Source organism: Notamacropus eugenii, chromosome 4 (genome assembly GCF_028372415.1).
Source record: "Notamacropus eugenii isolate mMacEug1 chromosome 4, mMacEug1.pri_v2, whole genome shotgun sequence".
Classification (NCBI taxonomy): Eukaryota; Metazoa; Chordata; class Mammalia; order Diprotodontia; family Macropodidae; genus Notamacropus; species Notamacropus eugenii.
The window spans coordinates 34930027-34944746 of record NC_092875.1 but is presented as its reverse complement, the minus strand read 5'-3'; the positions used below and the strand labels follow the sequence as shown (position 1 = coordinate 34944746).

Below are 14720 nucleotides of genomic sequence, written 5' to 3'. Positions count from 1 at the left end.
AGAGAGTGATACTAGACATATGCTATCAATATAAAATATCTGTATCTATAGATATATCTATTACATGTTGCTCAGCTGTTTTTCTCTCCTGTACAACTCTTCATGACCCCATCTGGGCTTTTCTTGACAAAGATACTGGAATGATTTTCCATTTTCTTCTGCATCTCATTTTACAGAGAAGGAAACTGAGACAAACGGGTGAAGTGACTTGCCTAGGGTCACACAGCTAGGAAATGTCTGATGCCCAGGTCTTCATGACTCTAGGCCCAGCACTCTTTCCGCTGCATTACCTATCTCCCCATCATGTATCTATATATAGATATGTGGATATTTGTGATATATAATAGAGAGATTATATAATATAGATTGATATAGCACAGATATAATTGATAGATAATATAGAGAGATATAGATATTATAAATAGATGTAATATGGATTTATTAGATATATAATATGGATATATAGATAGATAGATATAATAGATCTATTAGGTAGATAGGTATATCGAGAGATATAGGCAGATAACATAGATTAGATAGATGGATACATCAGTACATAGATAGGCAGATAGATACATTGATACATAGATGCACTGGTACATAGATAGATTATATACATATATATACAATGTGGTTACATCCAAAGTAGTTTGGGAGGGAAGGTTCTAGTGACCCTCCTAGTCACAGAATTTGAGAGTTTGATGGATCTCATCCTCCAGGCTAACCCATACACAAAAGGAATCCCTACCACCACATACTCCACATTTAGTCATCCCGAAACTGTCTTCTTCACTGTCGACTCCCAACACCCTTATTCCAGGCTCCTTGACCCTTCTAGGATCCCGTCCTTACCCGTCCATCCCGCACTCACCATCTTGGCGCCCTCTGGCTCTTGTGCTAAGGTGCTGGAGCAGACATCTTCAGGAGCATCTCAGAGCCCTGCAGACTCACAGACTAACCAATGGCTGGATGGCTGGATGCTCCTTCAGCTGCCTGAGCAGTAGCTGGCTCCTCGTGTGGTACGCACACCCACTTTGGACGATGCTGCCTGGGAAGTGGTAGCTGGGGTTGAGCTGACTCCTTCACTTCATTAAATGTACATTTGCCGCTCTTATTTTTGTTGGGAAGATGCCATCTATTTTTACGAGGCAGGAACATCTCCTGCCTCTCTTTGGCACCCACCAGCGTCCTCCGCTGCCAAACACTTACAGCTGTTCAAATGTTTTGCCAGTCTCACAAACACACGGCAACAGAATTTTCATTCACATTATGCAACACAGAAAGAACGCTTAATCATATAATACCAAAACAGATGTTCTTGGGTAATTTGATATGCCATTCGTACAATGTGGAGTTGTAAATTATCTTCCCTTTGATCGGGGCTCAAAGCTTCAACTGTGGGAGAGTGAGAAGTGGTCAGGCCAGGTCAAGGAGAAAAGGGTCAGGAAACCTAACCTTCTCCTTCCACTAGGATCTACCTGGCCTCCTCCTCCTGTTTTCCTTTTTCCTCCTCTCCCTTTTCTCTCTCCTCTTCTTCCTCTTCCTCCTCCTTTTTTTCTCCCTCCTCTTCCTCCTCCCCAAAGCTCCGTGGTGCCATTATTGAAATCTGAACCCACCATGGCCCCAGACCTTGATCACAAGAGCTAAGAAGCTGACTTGAGTCTCAAACCTTGGAGCCAACAGGGCTTTGGAGGTGACAGCTCAGAAAAGGGGCCATTCACCCTACATTTACAGCCACCCTGATCAACTTTCATTTCCCTGAATTCAGTCCTCCATCTCTCATCTCTATGCTTTTGCATAGGCTGTACCATATGCCTGATGTTCCCTCCCTCCTCCTCTTCAGTCCCTCTCTTCCTTTACAGTTCATCTCCTATTCCACCTGTTTCCTTATCCCCTTCGCTATATTGTTAGTGCTTCCTCCTCAATGCAATAAAATGGATGGAAAGACCACTGAATTTGAGGACAGGGGACCAGAGTTCAAATCCCACTCCTTCTGCTTAATAGCTTTGTGACCAAGGGCAGTCACTTAAATTCTCTGGGCCTCAGTCTCCTCATCTGTAAAATGAGGAGATTGGACTATACTAGACAGCCTCCAACATCCCTTGCAATTCTTGAACTATAATAATCTCTTCCATCTCCCAGAAATTTTCCTTTTCTTTTTTCCTAATGATTCTTCCTCTCAGTGTCTCCCATGTAGCATCTTTATGCCACATACCTTCAACCCCCAGCATTCTTTTCTTTCCAACACCATATATACCGCTGCCAGAGACATAACTAGGGTGAAGTGTCTGGGGCTTTCTTCCAGGGCACTGGCATTTCAAGGGAGCATCAACTTTAACATATATACTCTCTCAGCATCTAGAAGCCACTATTGTAGCTAATTCCCCTTTGTGCTCAATGAATTTAGCTTTCTTCTTGTACCTTTTCACAATTATGGATTATAAAATCCATTTGAAGGGTGTTGTTAGCTCACCCATAAGCAATGCCAGGTGGCTATTTATGTCAGTGACCTAGCCTCCCATGAGGAGAGAGATTTAACTCAATCCAGGAACCAGGCAGAAGCTTATATTCTACTGCGGGGTAGGGGGGAATATAACATGTAAAAAGGTAAGTAGAGTCACCATTTATTCAGTCAACATTTATCAAGCTCCTACTCCATCCCAGACACACTACCGGTACCACAGAAACAAAGACAAAAATTAAAATTCTTACCTTCCAAGAACTTGCCTTCTATTTAAAGACTCCTGCCCTGTTTAAACTTTGTACCACTCCAAGCACCTAACAGTGCTCTGTACACAGTAAGCCCCTGATAAATGGCGGATTGATCTGGGCAGTATTTTTGCAGGATCTTTAGTTTTGTTTGGTTGGTTTATTTTAAGATTAGGAAGGAAGCCAGCCCTTCCCACCTCATCATTTTAACCAGCTCTTTTTATCAGCAAGGGAGGAAAGTTCCATGAGCAGCCTAGTTTCCCGGATGGGGAGTCAGGCTTAAGTTAGAACTCACCCCTCCCAGACTAAGCACCAAGTTAATCTCAGGAGATAGTGCTAGAACACTCTTTCCCCCACAGAAAGATGCCTGTCACCCAGGGGATGGACCTTTTGCCTGACCTTGTGGGTGGGAGAGATGGAGGAGCCTCACCTTGCCCAGCTCCCGGAGTCCCCTCTCCTTGATCATGGCTGCCAATGGATGCAGGGAGGTGAGGGCTTGGGTAGGGTCCCTCACTTTCATCCTGGAAACCCCCTTTCACAGCTTCTCTTTTCTGTCTTAGGGCAGATGAAGTAGGAATGATCATGACCAACCTGGAAAAGGCCAATCAGGTAAGAAGATCAAGAGTGGATGAAAAGACAGTTTCCTTCCCTTTTGTCTCTAGTTTGTTCTGGAAGGGGAGATAGGGTTAGTAATGGGATAGAGGGCCAGATCTTAGAGAAAGGCCATCTGGTGAAAAGGATAGAGCTAGGGACTTGCAGTCAAGAGGCCCTGAGTTTGAATCCTACATCTGATACTTGTTCAGTCATTTCCATCATGTTCAGCTCTTTGTGACCCCATTTGGGGTTTATTTGCAAAGATACTGGAGTGGTTTTCCATTTCCTCATTTTACAGATGGGGAAACTGAGATAAACAGGGGTAAATTACCCCCAAGTGGATGAAGGACAGAGTCACCTAATGAAGGGAGAAACTCTAAAATCCACTCCAGGAAGCTAGGGAATGAAGTAAGAAGACAGAGGAACCTAAGAACTACCATGATATTGTCATGGTTCCCACCAGTTCAAGACCCAGGTTCAGAGTGACCATAGATGAAGCTCCTGTTCTGTAACTTTGCATAACTGTCAGCTGCTCATCTTCTCTCCCCATCCCGCTTCTCCACCCCACCCTCACTTCTGCTGCCTTCCTTCATCCTGCAGAGAGCAGAGGCGGCCCAGAGGGAAGTGGAAAGCCTTCGGGAGCAGTTAGCATCTGTCAATAGCTCCATCCGCCTGGCATGTTGCTCTCCCCAAGGACCCAGCGGGGTAAGGATGGAGAAGTGGGGCGCTGAGGACAGGGAGCTGCTGCTGCCTTTGGCAATTGGGGGTGTCAGGGTGGTTAAAGGGCCATGAATCTGTAGAAGTGTGAGTGCACATGTGTTTGTGTTTGTCTATCTGTGTGTCTTACAAATGTGTATCTTTTTGTTAGGGTCTGTGTGTGTGTGTGTGTGTGTGTGTGTGTGTGTGTTTGTATGGGTCTCTTAAGTGGATGCTGGCACATGGCTATAATCCACAGCTTCCTTCAAAGCTTAGCTCAGCCACCACCTTTCCCATGAGCCCTTTCCTGACCCCACCCCCCAGCTGCTTGTGCCTTCCTCTACCCCAAAATTACTGTGTATAATCTGTATATATTCTCTGTGTACTTGTATGTGGGCATTTGCTGTCTACTGTGGTAGAATATATGCTTCTCAAGGGCAGAGACTATTTCATCCCCTAACATCCCTTGCATTGTCAGGCACACAGTAGGTGCTTAATAAATGTTTATCGATTGATTGTTGTTTCTGCTGATGGGTGCATATGTGTGTGTCAGCAACTGTCTACGTAAGGGGATGCATGTGTCTGAATGTCTATGTGTGTGTGCGCCTGTGTTGTCTGAATCCACATCTGGTCAGCACGCATCGGCATTTCTCTGTGCATGTGCCTGTGCATGGGTATGGGTCTTCACATTCTCACTGCTCTAGGAGTGTGCTTGTGTGCAACAGCCTCTGCTTACTGGTTTAATGTATATCAGGTGGGCTGGGGTCTCCATGTCTCTCCCTCCTCACCTTGATCTCCCAGGATACTTTCCTTTTAGACTTAGAAGTGGCACTCAAGTGCCACCTTCTGCGTGAAGATGCCCTCATGTCCTCTTCCCAGCCAGATTCCCCTTCCCCACGCAAAATCACTTTGTGTTCATATTGTACATATTCCTCTGTATGCACATATATGTGTGTGTGTGTGTATGTGTGGAGAGAGATGGAGAAATGGAGACAGACAGAGACAGATGGATGGATAGAGAGGGATGGATAGATAGACAGATGAATGGATAGATGGGTAGATAGATGGATGGATGAATGAATGGATAGATGATAGATAGATGGATAAATAATAAATAGATGGATGGATAGATGAATAGAAAGATAGATGGATGAATGAATGAATGAATGAGTAAATAGATGGATGAATGGATAGATGGATGGATGGATGGATGGATGGATGGATGGATGGATGGATGGATGGATGGATAGATAGATGGATGGATAGATAGGTGAGTAGGTAGGTAGGTAGGTAGGTAGGTAAGTAGATGGATATTTGGTATGATGGATAGGTATACTGGACTTCAAAATCTTCTTGAGACATTTACTACCTGTGTGACCTTGGGCAAGTCACTTTTCTTGGCCTCCATTTTCTCATCTATAAAATATTGAACTGGATCATCTCTAAGGTCCTTTCCAGCTCCAAAACAGGATCCTGGATCATCTCCTTCAGCTAGACTGTCAACTACCTGAGGGCAGGAACAATTTTACTTCTGTCTATGTAACCCCAGTATCTGACATACCATTAACTGATCATGCATGGGTAGACATGCATGGGGCCACATCTACTTGTCTGTTAAGTCTATGTCTGAGAGTTTTCCTCTCTGCATCTGTGTGTGTGTAGGATTGGGCATGTCCACATCTGTGCATGTGTCCATACATGCTGGCGTTTCTGTACATTTGTCCCCATGTCTGTGTATGAATGAGGGAGAAAAGTGAGGGGTAACCTTCTTCAGCCTGGTACCTGTCTGGCAATGCTTCTTAATTAACCCCCTTGGAACCCAACAAACAACTGTGCTAATCAACCACTAGGAACGTGGCTGGTTTGGGGGGTGAGGTTTTTTTCATAGTAGAGACAGTGAACCTCAATGCTAATTAATTTAATATATTAATGACATCCGTTTCCTCTTTCAATCAGCATTTATCTTCCCTGCAGAATAGCCTTTTTTTCCTTGATAACTGTTGTGTTTGTTTGCTAGAAGCCCTTGCCTAGGACAGCGTCTCCCCGCTCCCCTTCCTTTCTCTCTTCCCCCGCCCCCATAGCAGATTCTGAAAATTCAGAAGCCAGAAACCACAGAACTTGGTTGTACGATAGAAATATTTTTGAACCAGAGGCCTCCCTGAGCCTCAGTTTCCTCCTTTGAGAGTTGGATGAGATGGACTCTGAGATTCTTTCTAGCTCTAGAGCTGAGATTTGATGATATAGGAGTTTTTCCTGAGAATGGAAGACGTAGATGTTTGTGGGAAGCCTCAATGAGTCTCTGAGGCAGGGCCCTGAGTCCTGGAGTCTCTTGCTAATTTCAGATAGTAATGGTGGCCCTGACCCAAATATGTCACAGGACACAAGGTGGCGGTGTAGTCAAAGAGAGGAAATCAGATTCTCTGATTATCCAATTTGCCCACCATAATCCTAGTCAGACAGGGGGCAGCAGGGACAAAGGCTTGAAGGTGGGAATTGACTCTAGGGTACAGTCTGTAGCAAGATTCGAACCATGTCAGCCTCCATGCAGACTTCTTGCTTTAAAATTCAGGAAACTGGCTTCCCTTCCTCCAATCCCTCCCCTTCCCCAAGAGTCCTTCTCCCCTCTAAGAGAATAAAACCTATCTCTGCTCTCAGGATAAGGTCAACTATGCCCTGTGCTCTGGACCCAGGCTGGAAGCTGCCCTGGCCTCCAAGGACCGGGAGATCCTGCGGCTTCTGAAGGACATCCAGCAACTCCAGAACTCACTCCAGGAGCTAGAGGAGACGTCAGCCAATCAGATAGCCGATCTGGAGAGGCAGCTTACTGCCAAGACTGAGGCAATCGAAGTAGGTGCCAGCCTCCTATGAGAAGTCTCCAGAGAGGGGTTTAGGAGACTAAGGGAGACATGAAGGCATATCTCAAAATTGGAGGGGGAGACTTGATTGGCTACCTCATTTAACCCCATTCCCCCCAAATAATCTTCTCTTACATCATCCCCCAAAAGTGGTCCCCCAGCTTCTGCTTGAAGACCTCCAGGGAGGGAAAGTCTCCCACTACCCAAGGCAAGCAGATCCACTTTGGGACCACTCTTGTCATTAGGAAGACATCAAATCCTGGCTTTGACCTTGACGCTATGGTTGAGACCTTCATGGCTTCCCCAAAATAGATGGCCAAAGGGGACAGTCTAGTAGTTAATGTTCTTTAACGGGGGTAATCACCTTCACTGCAATTTATATAGGAAGGGCTGGCATGATAGCCAAGTGAGAGAGCTGGCCTTGTAGTCAAGGATACTCTGGCCCCAGGACTACCTCTCTTTATTGCCTGGCTCGGCCACCCTAGGCGAGTTGTCTGATGACATGGTGGCTCAGACCATTCTCTTAACTGCAATGGTATGAGGACCTTGGGGTAACCCCGTACCAGTGAAATCACAAATCTGGTCAGAAAAGAAATTTATTGAAGACATTTTCCCCCCACAGTCCTCATGTGGCCGATCCATTTATCCTTCTCCAAATTGTACTATTACAGGCCTCTCTGTTAGTGGCTATGGGACCCATGAAGGCAGAGATTATGTCTCATCTAACAATCTTTCCTCACCTCCCCAAAGTTCTCTGCATACAGTAGGTAGTTATTGGTTGAATTAAGCTGATGAACTCTCTCAGATGCCCTTGTCTCCCAAAAGAGATTCACTCACCTACCATAGTGGGATTCACTGGGCAAAATGATAGCACCAAAATCCTGGGTTCAAATACTGCCTCTGAACGTGCTACCTAAGCGACTATAGGCAAGTCACTTGTGAATTATCTGTGCAACAAGGGAGCATGACTCCATGACCTCTGGGCTGCCTCCCAGCTGTAGGAGCTAGGATCCATGGCTAAAGTGTGACCTTGGGATGGAATCCCCTCCTCCAAGGCCAGGTCCCAGAATCAGAGATGGGGACTCTAGTAGGATCACGGAAATGCTCATGGATGGAGCTCAAGGCGGGACAAGTCTTCTCCTGGGGCTTAGAGATCCCCAGATGACTGCCACGAGCCCCACCAACTCTTCTTTTGGGGTTTATTGTTTCAGAAGTTGGAGGAAAAGCTCCAGGCTCAGTCTGACTATGAGGAGATTAAAACAGAACTAAGGTATGTGGAGGACGGTCATGGCGGCCATCCCCCTCTCTCTAGAGAAGGACACCTGACCCAGGGGAGGGTGGGCTGGCTACCTCTTTCCTCTCTTTTCCTTCACTCTCTCTCCTCTTTGTTCTCTCTTCTTTCTTCCTTCATCTCTCTCTTCTCCTTCTCCATTTCCTCTCTTTTTCTCCCTCTCTTCTACCTTTCTTTTCTCTTCTCTCTTTTCTTTCTCCTTTCTTCTCTCTTCTCTCCTCTCCTTCCATCTTTTGTCATTCCCCTCTGTCCTCTCTTTCTTTTCCCTTTTCCTTTTTTCTCCCACTTTTCTATCTTTTCTTTCTTCTCCTCTCTTTTCCCTTCTTCTCTCTCCTTTCTCCTGTCCTCTCCTCTCTCCTTCCATCTCTCCTCACTCTCCTCATTTTTCCCTCTCGTTTCTCCTCTTCTCTCTTTCTTTTCTCTGCTTGGAGTAAGGAATAATGTAATAGAGTCCACCCCAAAGAAGCACAAAGTGGGCTAAGTTTGTCGGTACCTCCCTCTCTCCCATTTGGACACGTCCTTATCCTGTGGAGGGTTCCCTTCCCACAGCCCATGGAGCCTCCTGGCAGTTTCTGGCTGCCCAGAGCACCACTCCCAGCTAGCATGCCATACCCCCAGCTCTCTCTTTGCATCAGTGGGCTCCCATCCAGAGTCTCTTCTGCCCATCTCCACACACCAAATGGGATGCTGTTCTCATTCAGGGGTTGCATATTAAGTAGCCCCTGGTGAATGTTAAGTCTGTTAGTTAGCTAGATTATTACCCCTCCAATGGAGAGGCATCTAGGAACATGTGGGTCTTTCCAAGCACCTACTTCCCCTATATCCAAGGACGGCCCTGGAGTTGGGATTTTGGGGGCAGACCATGTCCGGGAGTTAAAGCTTTTATCCAATCAGTCCTGTTATGAGTCCCTTCCCCAAACTTGGGGCCCTAACACCAAGTGGTTTCCCCTCTCTCTGGCAGCATCCTGAAAGCTATGAAATTGGCCTCCAGCACCTGCAGCCTCTCCCAGGTAAGCGTCTCTATCTCTGCCTGGGAAGGAAGAAAAATTTTCAGAACCCAATTTAACCTAACTCATCCCCTCCCCCCTCTGCAGAGTCTGGCCAAGCCCGAGGATGCCTTGATGATAGGAAAGGATGCATTCTTTCCTGCCCAGAAATTCCTCCTGGAAAAGCCGAGCCTTCTGGCCAGCACTGGTAGAAATGATGGGCCCTGCAGAGTGCGGGGGTCATGGGGAGGAGGGAGGAGCCCACTAGTGCAAGGGCCCTGGCTGCCTTTCTGTAATTGCCCTCCCCTGGGGACTTGTTCCTGGCACGTGAGCAGGAGAAATGAGTCTGGATAGGGGCCACACCATTAGGACACGAGGTCAGACTGTGTCCTTTCCTTATCTCACATAGCCACATAACTAATCAGTTCAGACTGAAATATCTTGTGTCAGTCTGAGAACTTGGGGATCACCCCTCTAGACTTGGAAGCAGGCTTGGAGATCATCTAATGCAAACCTCTGTTTTACAGATGAGGACACAGGCCCAGAGACATAGGACCATAGGGTCATCCATATAAATCTGGTAGACTTCTGAGGTCACCTAGTTTATGTGCCTCATTTTGCAGAGTAGGAAACAGGCCCATAGAGAGGAAATGAGTCCCCCAAGGTCACACAAATAGCAAAAGGTAGAGTTAGAATTTGACCTCCAGGCCCCCGACTCTAACTCTTTCCATTTCCCTGTGGCATCTTAAGAGCACAACCTAAGTTCCCAGGCTCATCTCACCACTGATCAAACACTACTCTCTCCTTTCATACCCTTTCCTTCTCTATACACATTTACTGCTGCCCACCTCCCCCATTTTCCAGATGGGAAAACTGAGGCCCACTGGAAAGACAGGGATGAAGTTAGAGTAGGTCATTCCTTCATCTTCATCCTGTACCAGTCATCTCCTGGAGCAGCCTTGGGCAGCTGCCCACTGCCCAGCTCCCCATACTCAGGGAGTATGATTCTTAATTTTTGTATGCCTCAGTTTCCACATCTGTAAAACGGACAGTATAATCCCTGCCCTGCCTACCTCATGGGTACATTACAAGAATCAAAGGAAATAATGGAGATAAAACATCTTGGAATTTGTGAAGACTCTAAGGGTGAAAGGGATGGCCTCCCTGGGGAAGTGCCCACTGACCTTGGCCCCTATAGCTCTCTTTATTTTCTCTTTATTCTCTAGAGGAGGATCATTCTGAAGATGATTCTGTCAAAGATTCTCTGGGAACCGACCAGTCCTACCCCTCCCCTCAGCAGATGCCTCATCCTTCAGGGCCAGAAGACCCCATCTCCCCCAGCCCCGTCCAGTCCCTGCTGGGCCCTGGCTTGGGACAGGAAGGCCAAAGGACTTTCTCCCTGTCCCCCTTCCCTAGTCTGGGCACTGGTGAGAGGCTTTCAGCAGAGACACTACTCCCCAAGCCAATGATGCCCCCAGCATTCAAGGGTGAAGGTGGGGGCCTGCTGGTGTTTCCTCCGGCCTTCTACAATGCCAAGCCCCCACCGCCTCCAGCCCCGCCAAACCCACCTGCCAGCACCGATGCCACAACCCCTGGGCCTCCTGGGGACCAGGTGGAGGGCGCCACAGTGGATGAGGAGCAGCTGGACACGGCAGAGATTGCCTTCCAGGTGAAGGAACAGCTGCTGAAACATAATATTGGTCAGCGGGTGTTCGGCCACTATGTGCTCGGTCTGTCTCAGGGCTCGGTCAGTGAGATCCTGGCCCGGCCCAAGCCTTGGAGGAAGCTCACGGTGAAGGGCAAGGAGCCCTTCATCAAGATGAAGCAGTTCCTGTCCGATGAGCAGAACGTGCTAGCGCTAAGGACCATTCAGGTGCGCCAGCGAGGTGAGTGAGCTACCCTCCCGCCATCTTCCAATGGGCTGCCAACCAGGCCATAGACAAGAGCTCTCTCTTTAGCCAAGTCAATTCAATTCAATCCAACAAACATTTCTTTAGCAACTGCTATGTGCCAAGCCTGGAGTTACAGACACACACACACAAAAATAGAAATAATCCCTGTGCTCAAGGACTTTATACTCTGTTGGGAGGAAGAAACATGAACACTGTTAAGGCAATACAAATTTATACAAACTTACATGAAGTGACACAAAGACAAAAATGAAAACAGTCCCTACCCTCCAGGAGCTTACTGGGGGGAGGGGCAATACAAGTAATTACAAAATACATTTCAAGGAGTGGGCGAGATGAAACACTAACAACCAAGGGAATCAAGGAATCAGGAAGAGCCTTAGGTAGATAGCGACACCTGAGCTAAAATCCTTCAATTAACTTCAGTTCAATATGCATTTATTAAGCTCCTGCTGTATGCCAGGCCCTGTACTAAGTACTGGGGATACAAAGACAGAAATAAAACATTTCCTACTTGAGATGAGCTTAGATTCCAATGGGGAGATTTATCAAATTTAGCACCTTGCTCAATTAGGCAGACATCAAATCAAGAACCCTCTATTGAGCATCACTGTATACAGAGTAGATGAAAAGCACTGGGATCTTCAGGGACTGGAAAAGGCCACCTGCCAAAGGTGATATCTGAGCTAAATCTGGCAGAAAGCCAGAAGGAAAAGATGGGCAAGAAGGGGGAGCATTCTAGGCCCAAGAGACAGCCAGGCCAAATGCCCAGAGTGGCTTATGTGGGGAGTAGCCAGGAGACAAGAGTCACTGGATCAGAGAGGGTTTGTAGAAAGGAAGAATAAGGTATAAGGAAACTGGGAATATAAGAAGAGACAAGGGTATGAAGGACTTTAAAAGCCATACAGAAGGTTTTTACATTTGATACTGGAGGTAATAGGGAACCATTGAGGGTTATTGTGTAAGGGAGTGATGTGTTTAGATATGAACTTTAGGGAGATCGCTTTGGTGGCTGAGTGGAAGCTCGATTGTAGTGGGGAGAGACATAAGGCAGGGAGAAACACCAGCAGTTTGTTACAGTAATCCAGGTGTGGGGAGACAAGGGCCTGCACCAAGGTGAGGGCAGTGTCAGAGGAGAGAAGAGGATTTATCTTTCCTCATCAGTAGATCCCATATGACACCTGGTTTTGCCATTGTCTAATGCTTTCCTCTTCTTTTCCTTCAGAAACAAAATGCCAAAGGGCTGACAGCGCTTACTAGGCCCTCAACAAAGATTTTGCTTAGTTGGTCTGTGTTTAGCTTCCCCACCCCAGCCTTCCCCATGGATTGCTGGGATTCCCTGTCAGACTAATCCCAGAGCTGTTCTTACAAGCAGTGACTCCTGGCCAGCAGCAGACCAGGAAGGTCTCACCCTGGGCCCCCAATGACAGGTCTATTTTCACCTATGACCAGGCAGCATCACCCCAAGGATCCGGACACCTGAAACAGGTTCAGACGATGCCATCAAAAACATCTTGGAGCAAGCAAAAAAGGAAATTGAGTCCCAGAAGGGAGGTGAGTGTGAACAGTGTTCCCTCTGCCCCCTCTGGCCTCTCTGTGAGGTACAGTAGGGAAATGGGCCACACTACCTGTGGGAGCCTGGGTCAGTGTAAAGTACTTGTAAATACCGGAGGAGGGAGAAAGAGACAATTTGAGGAAGAGGAAGAGAGGAAGAGACAGAGAGAAAGAGAAGATAATGTGAGAGAGAGAGAGAGGAAGAGACAGTGAGAGAGACAGGGAGAGAGAGAATATGAGAGAGAGGAAGAGACAGTGGGAGAGGCAGAGAGAAAGAAATAGATAATATGAGGGAGAAGAAGAGATGGAGTGGAAGAGACAGAGTGAGAAAGAGAATAAAGTGTGAAGGGGGAAAACAGAGTGGGAGACAGAGATGGAGAAACTGGGGAAGAGACACAAAGGAAGAGAGGGAGGGAGAGGAAGCATTGTGTTTGGTGCTAAGAATCCAGAAATAAAAAGGTAACAGAACAGTTCCTGCCTTCAAGGATCTTACATTCGGCTGCCAATGATATCTCATCATAATATTGGATGGGCAGTAGGGAGCCACTGGAGATGTTTGACCAGTGTAGTGACCTGGTCAGTACTGTTTCTGCAGAAAATCATTGAGGTATAAAGAATGGATTGGAAAGGGGAGAGCCCAGAGGGCAAGGAGGCCAGTTGGTGAGGTAGAAACAAAGGTTAGGATACTGTGGAGATATAACTGGAGCACATGGGAACTGATGGGACAGGAAGTAGGCAGAGGTTGACCAAAAGGGAAGATGACTCTGAGGTTCCAAGCCTGAGAGACTTAAGAGGATACTGGGCCCTCTGTGAAAATGTTTTGGACTTCAAGGAGTTAAGTGGGCACGGAATTCTCGGGTCAGGGGACCTTCCCTGAAAACCCCTTGAAGGTCTGGCATAACCCTGGATCAGCTACTTCAATGGCTCTTGAGGAGTAGTAATACCTGAATTCAAATCCTGCCTGAGCTCACTCCTAGTCTCACTCTTCTCCCCTGTCAAATGAAAAGTGCTGGAACTCCACAGAATCCCAAAAGCCTGAGCTTTCAGGGAGATCTATTTAGTTTGGCAGCATCTGCTGCCCCCTGGTGGATACCAGATGCACTGTGAATGCCCAGTACTTCTACAACCTCTGACAGGAGCTGTTCTTCCGCTATCTTGGGTCTCAGAGCCTGGACTTTGGAAAAAGATAGATTTTAGTTTTTGGATAAGAAACCAGAGAGCCTCAGGGAGACTCCCCCCAGGGCTTTCATGGGGGAATAGAAGCAGAAAGGAACTCTAGAAACCATCTAGTCCAGTCCTTATTTGTTAGAGCAGGAAACTAAGGCCCAGAGAAGTGTGGTACATAGTTGACCCAGCAGAGGCAGGATCCAAACCCTGGTCCTTTGACTCTTAAATCCAACCTTCTTTTCTCCAGTCTACACCATCTCTTTCCTTGGCACTGAACCCTTCTTCAACTAGTCAGTCAACAAACTGTAAAATATCAGCCAGTCAATCAATCATTTATGTTGTTGAGAGAAAGAGTGAGTAGATGTTAGTTCCATGTTAGAAAGTCCTGAGTTCAAGTCCCACCTCCCCCACATACTAGCTTTATGGCTCCAGGCAAGTAACCTGCCCTCTCTGTGTTCCAGGCAACTCTTCAGAACTAAGTTTCAGGGCAGGGACTGACCTGCACTGCTAAAAGGAATTTCCTCACTGAGAGTTTTCTATATGAGAAGTGTCAAACACTGGGTTAAAATAGCCCAACCAGATTAAAATGTAATTCAATCAGTCAATATCCATGTATTAAGTGCCTGCTGTGTGCCAGGTACTAGGCTAAGCTCTGGAGATACAAAAAGAGGAAAAAGGCAGTCCTCAAGGAGTTCACAGGGGAGACAAGATGCAAATATATACAAAGAAAACTATTGGCAGGATAAATAGGTAATAGAATTGGAGCACATTTTAGACTTCCTGTAGAAGGTGAGGTTTTAGTTGGGACTTAAAGGAAGCCAAGGAGGATAGTCATGACAAAATGATTTTTAAAAATACAATACAACATAGAGATAATGTTAGTTTGTGGTTTTCTAACATGGCTACAGGGGATTTGCTTCTCTTTGAGTTTGACACACCTGGTTTATATCAATGCAAT

The 14720-nt window shown here is 46.6% G+C and overlaps 1 protein-coding gene across 5 annotated transcripts in view; it reads left to right on the top strand.

Annotated features, from left to right (window-relative positions):
- The window catches only part of CUX2 (cut like homeobox 2), a 366464-nt gene that overhangs the window by 325747 nt on the left and 25997 nt on the right, over positions 1-14720 (top strand). For all 5 annotated transcript variants that reach the window (XM_072600459.1, XM_072600460.1, XM_072600461.1 and 2 more), the window contains 8 exons: positions 3270-3318; positions 3904-4008; positions 6655-6846; positions 8066-8124; positions 9107-9155; positions 9240-9339; positions 10358-11017; positions 12494-12595. In XM_072600459.1, the coding sequence (XP_072456560.1) occupies positions 3270-3318; positions 3904-4008; positions 6655-6846; positions 8066-8124; positions 9107-9155; positions 9240-9339; positions 10358-11017; positions 12494-12595 (1316 nt within the window). The remainder of the gene's footprint in view (positions 1-3269; positions 3319-3903; positions 4009-6654; positions 6847-8065; positions 8125-9106; positions 9156-9239; positions 9340-10357; positions 11018-12493; positions 12596-14720) is intronic.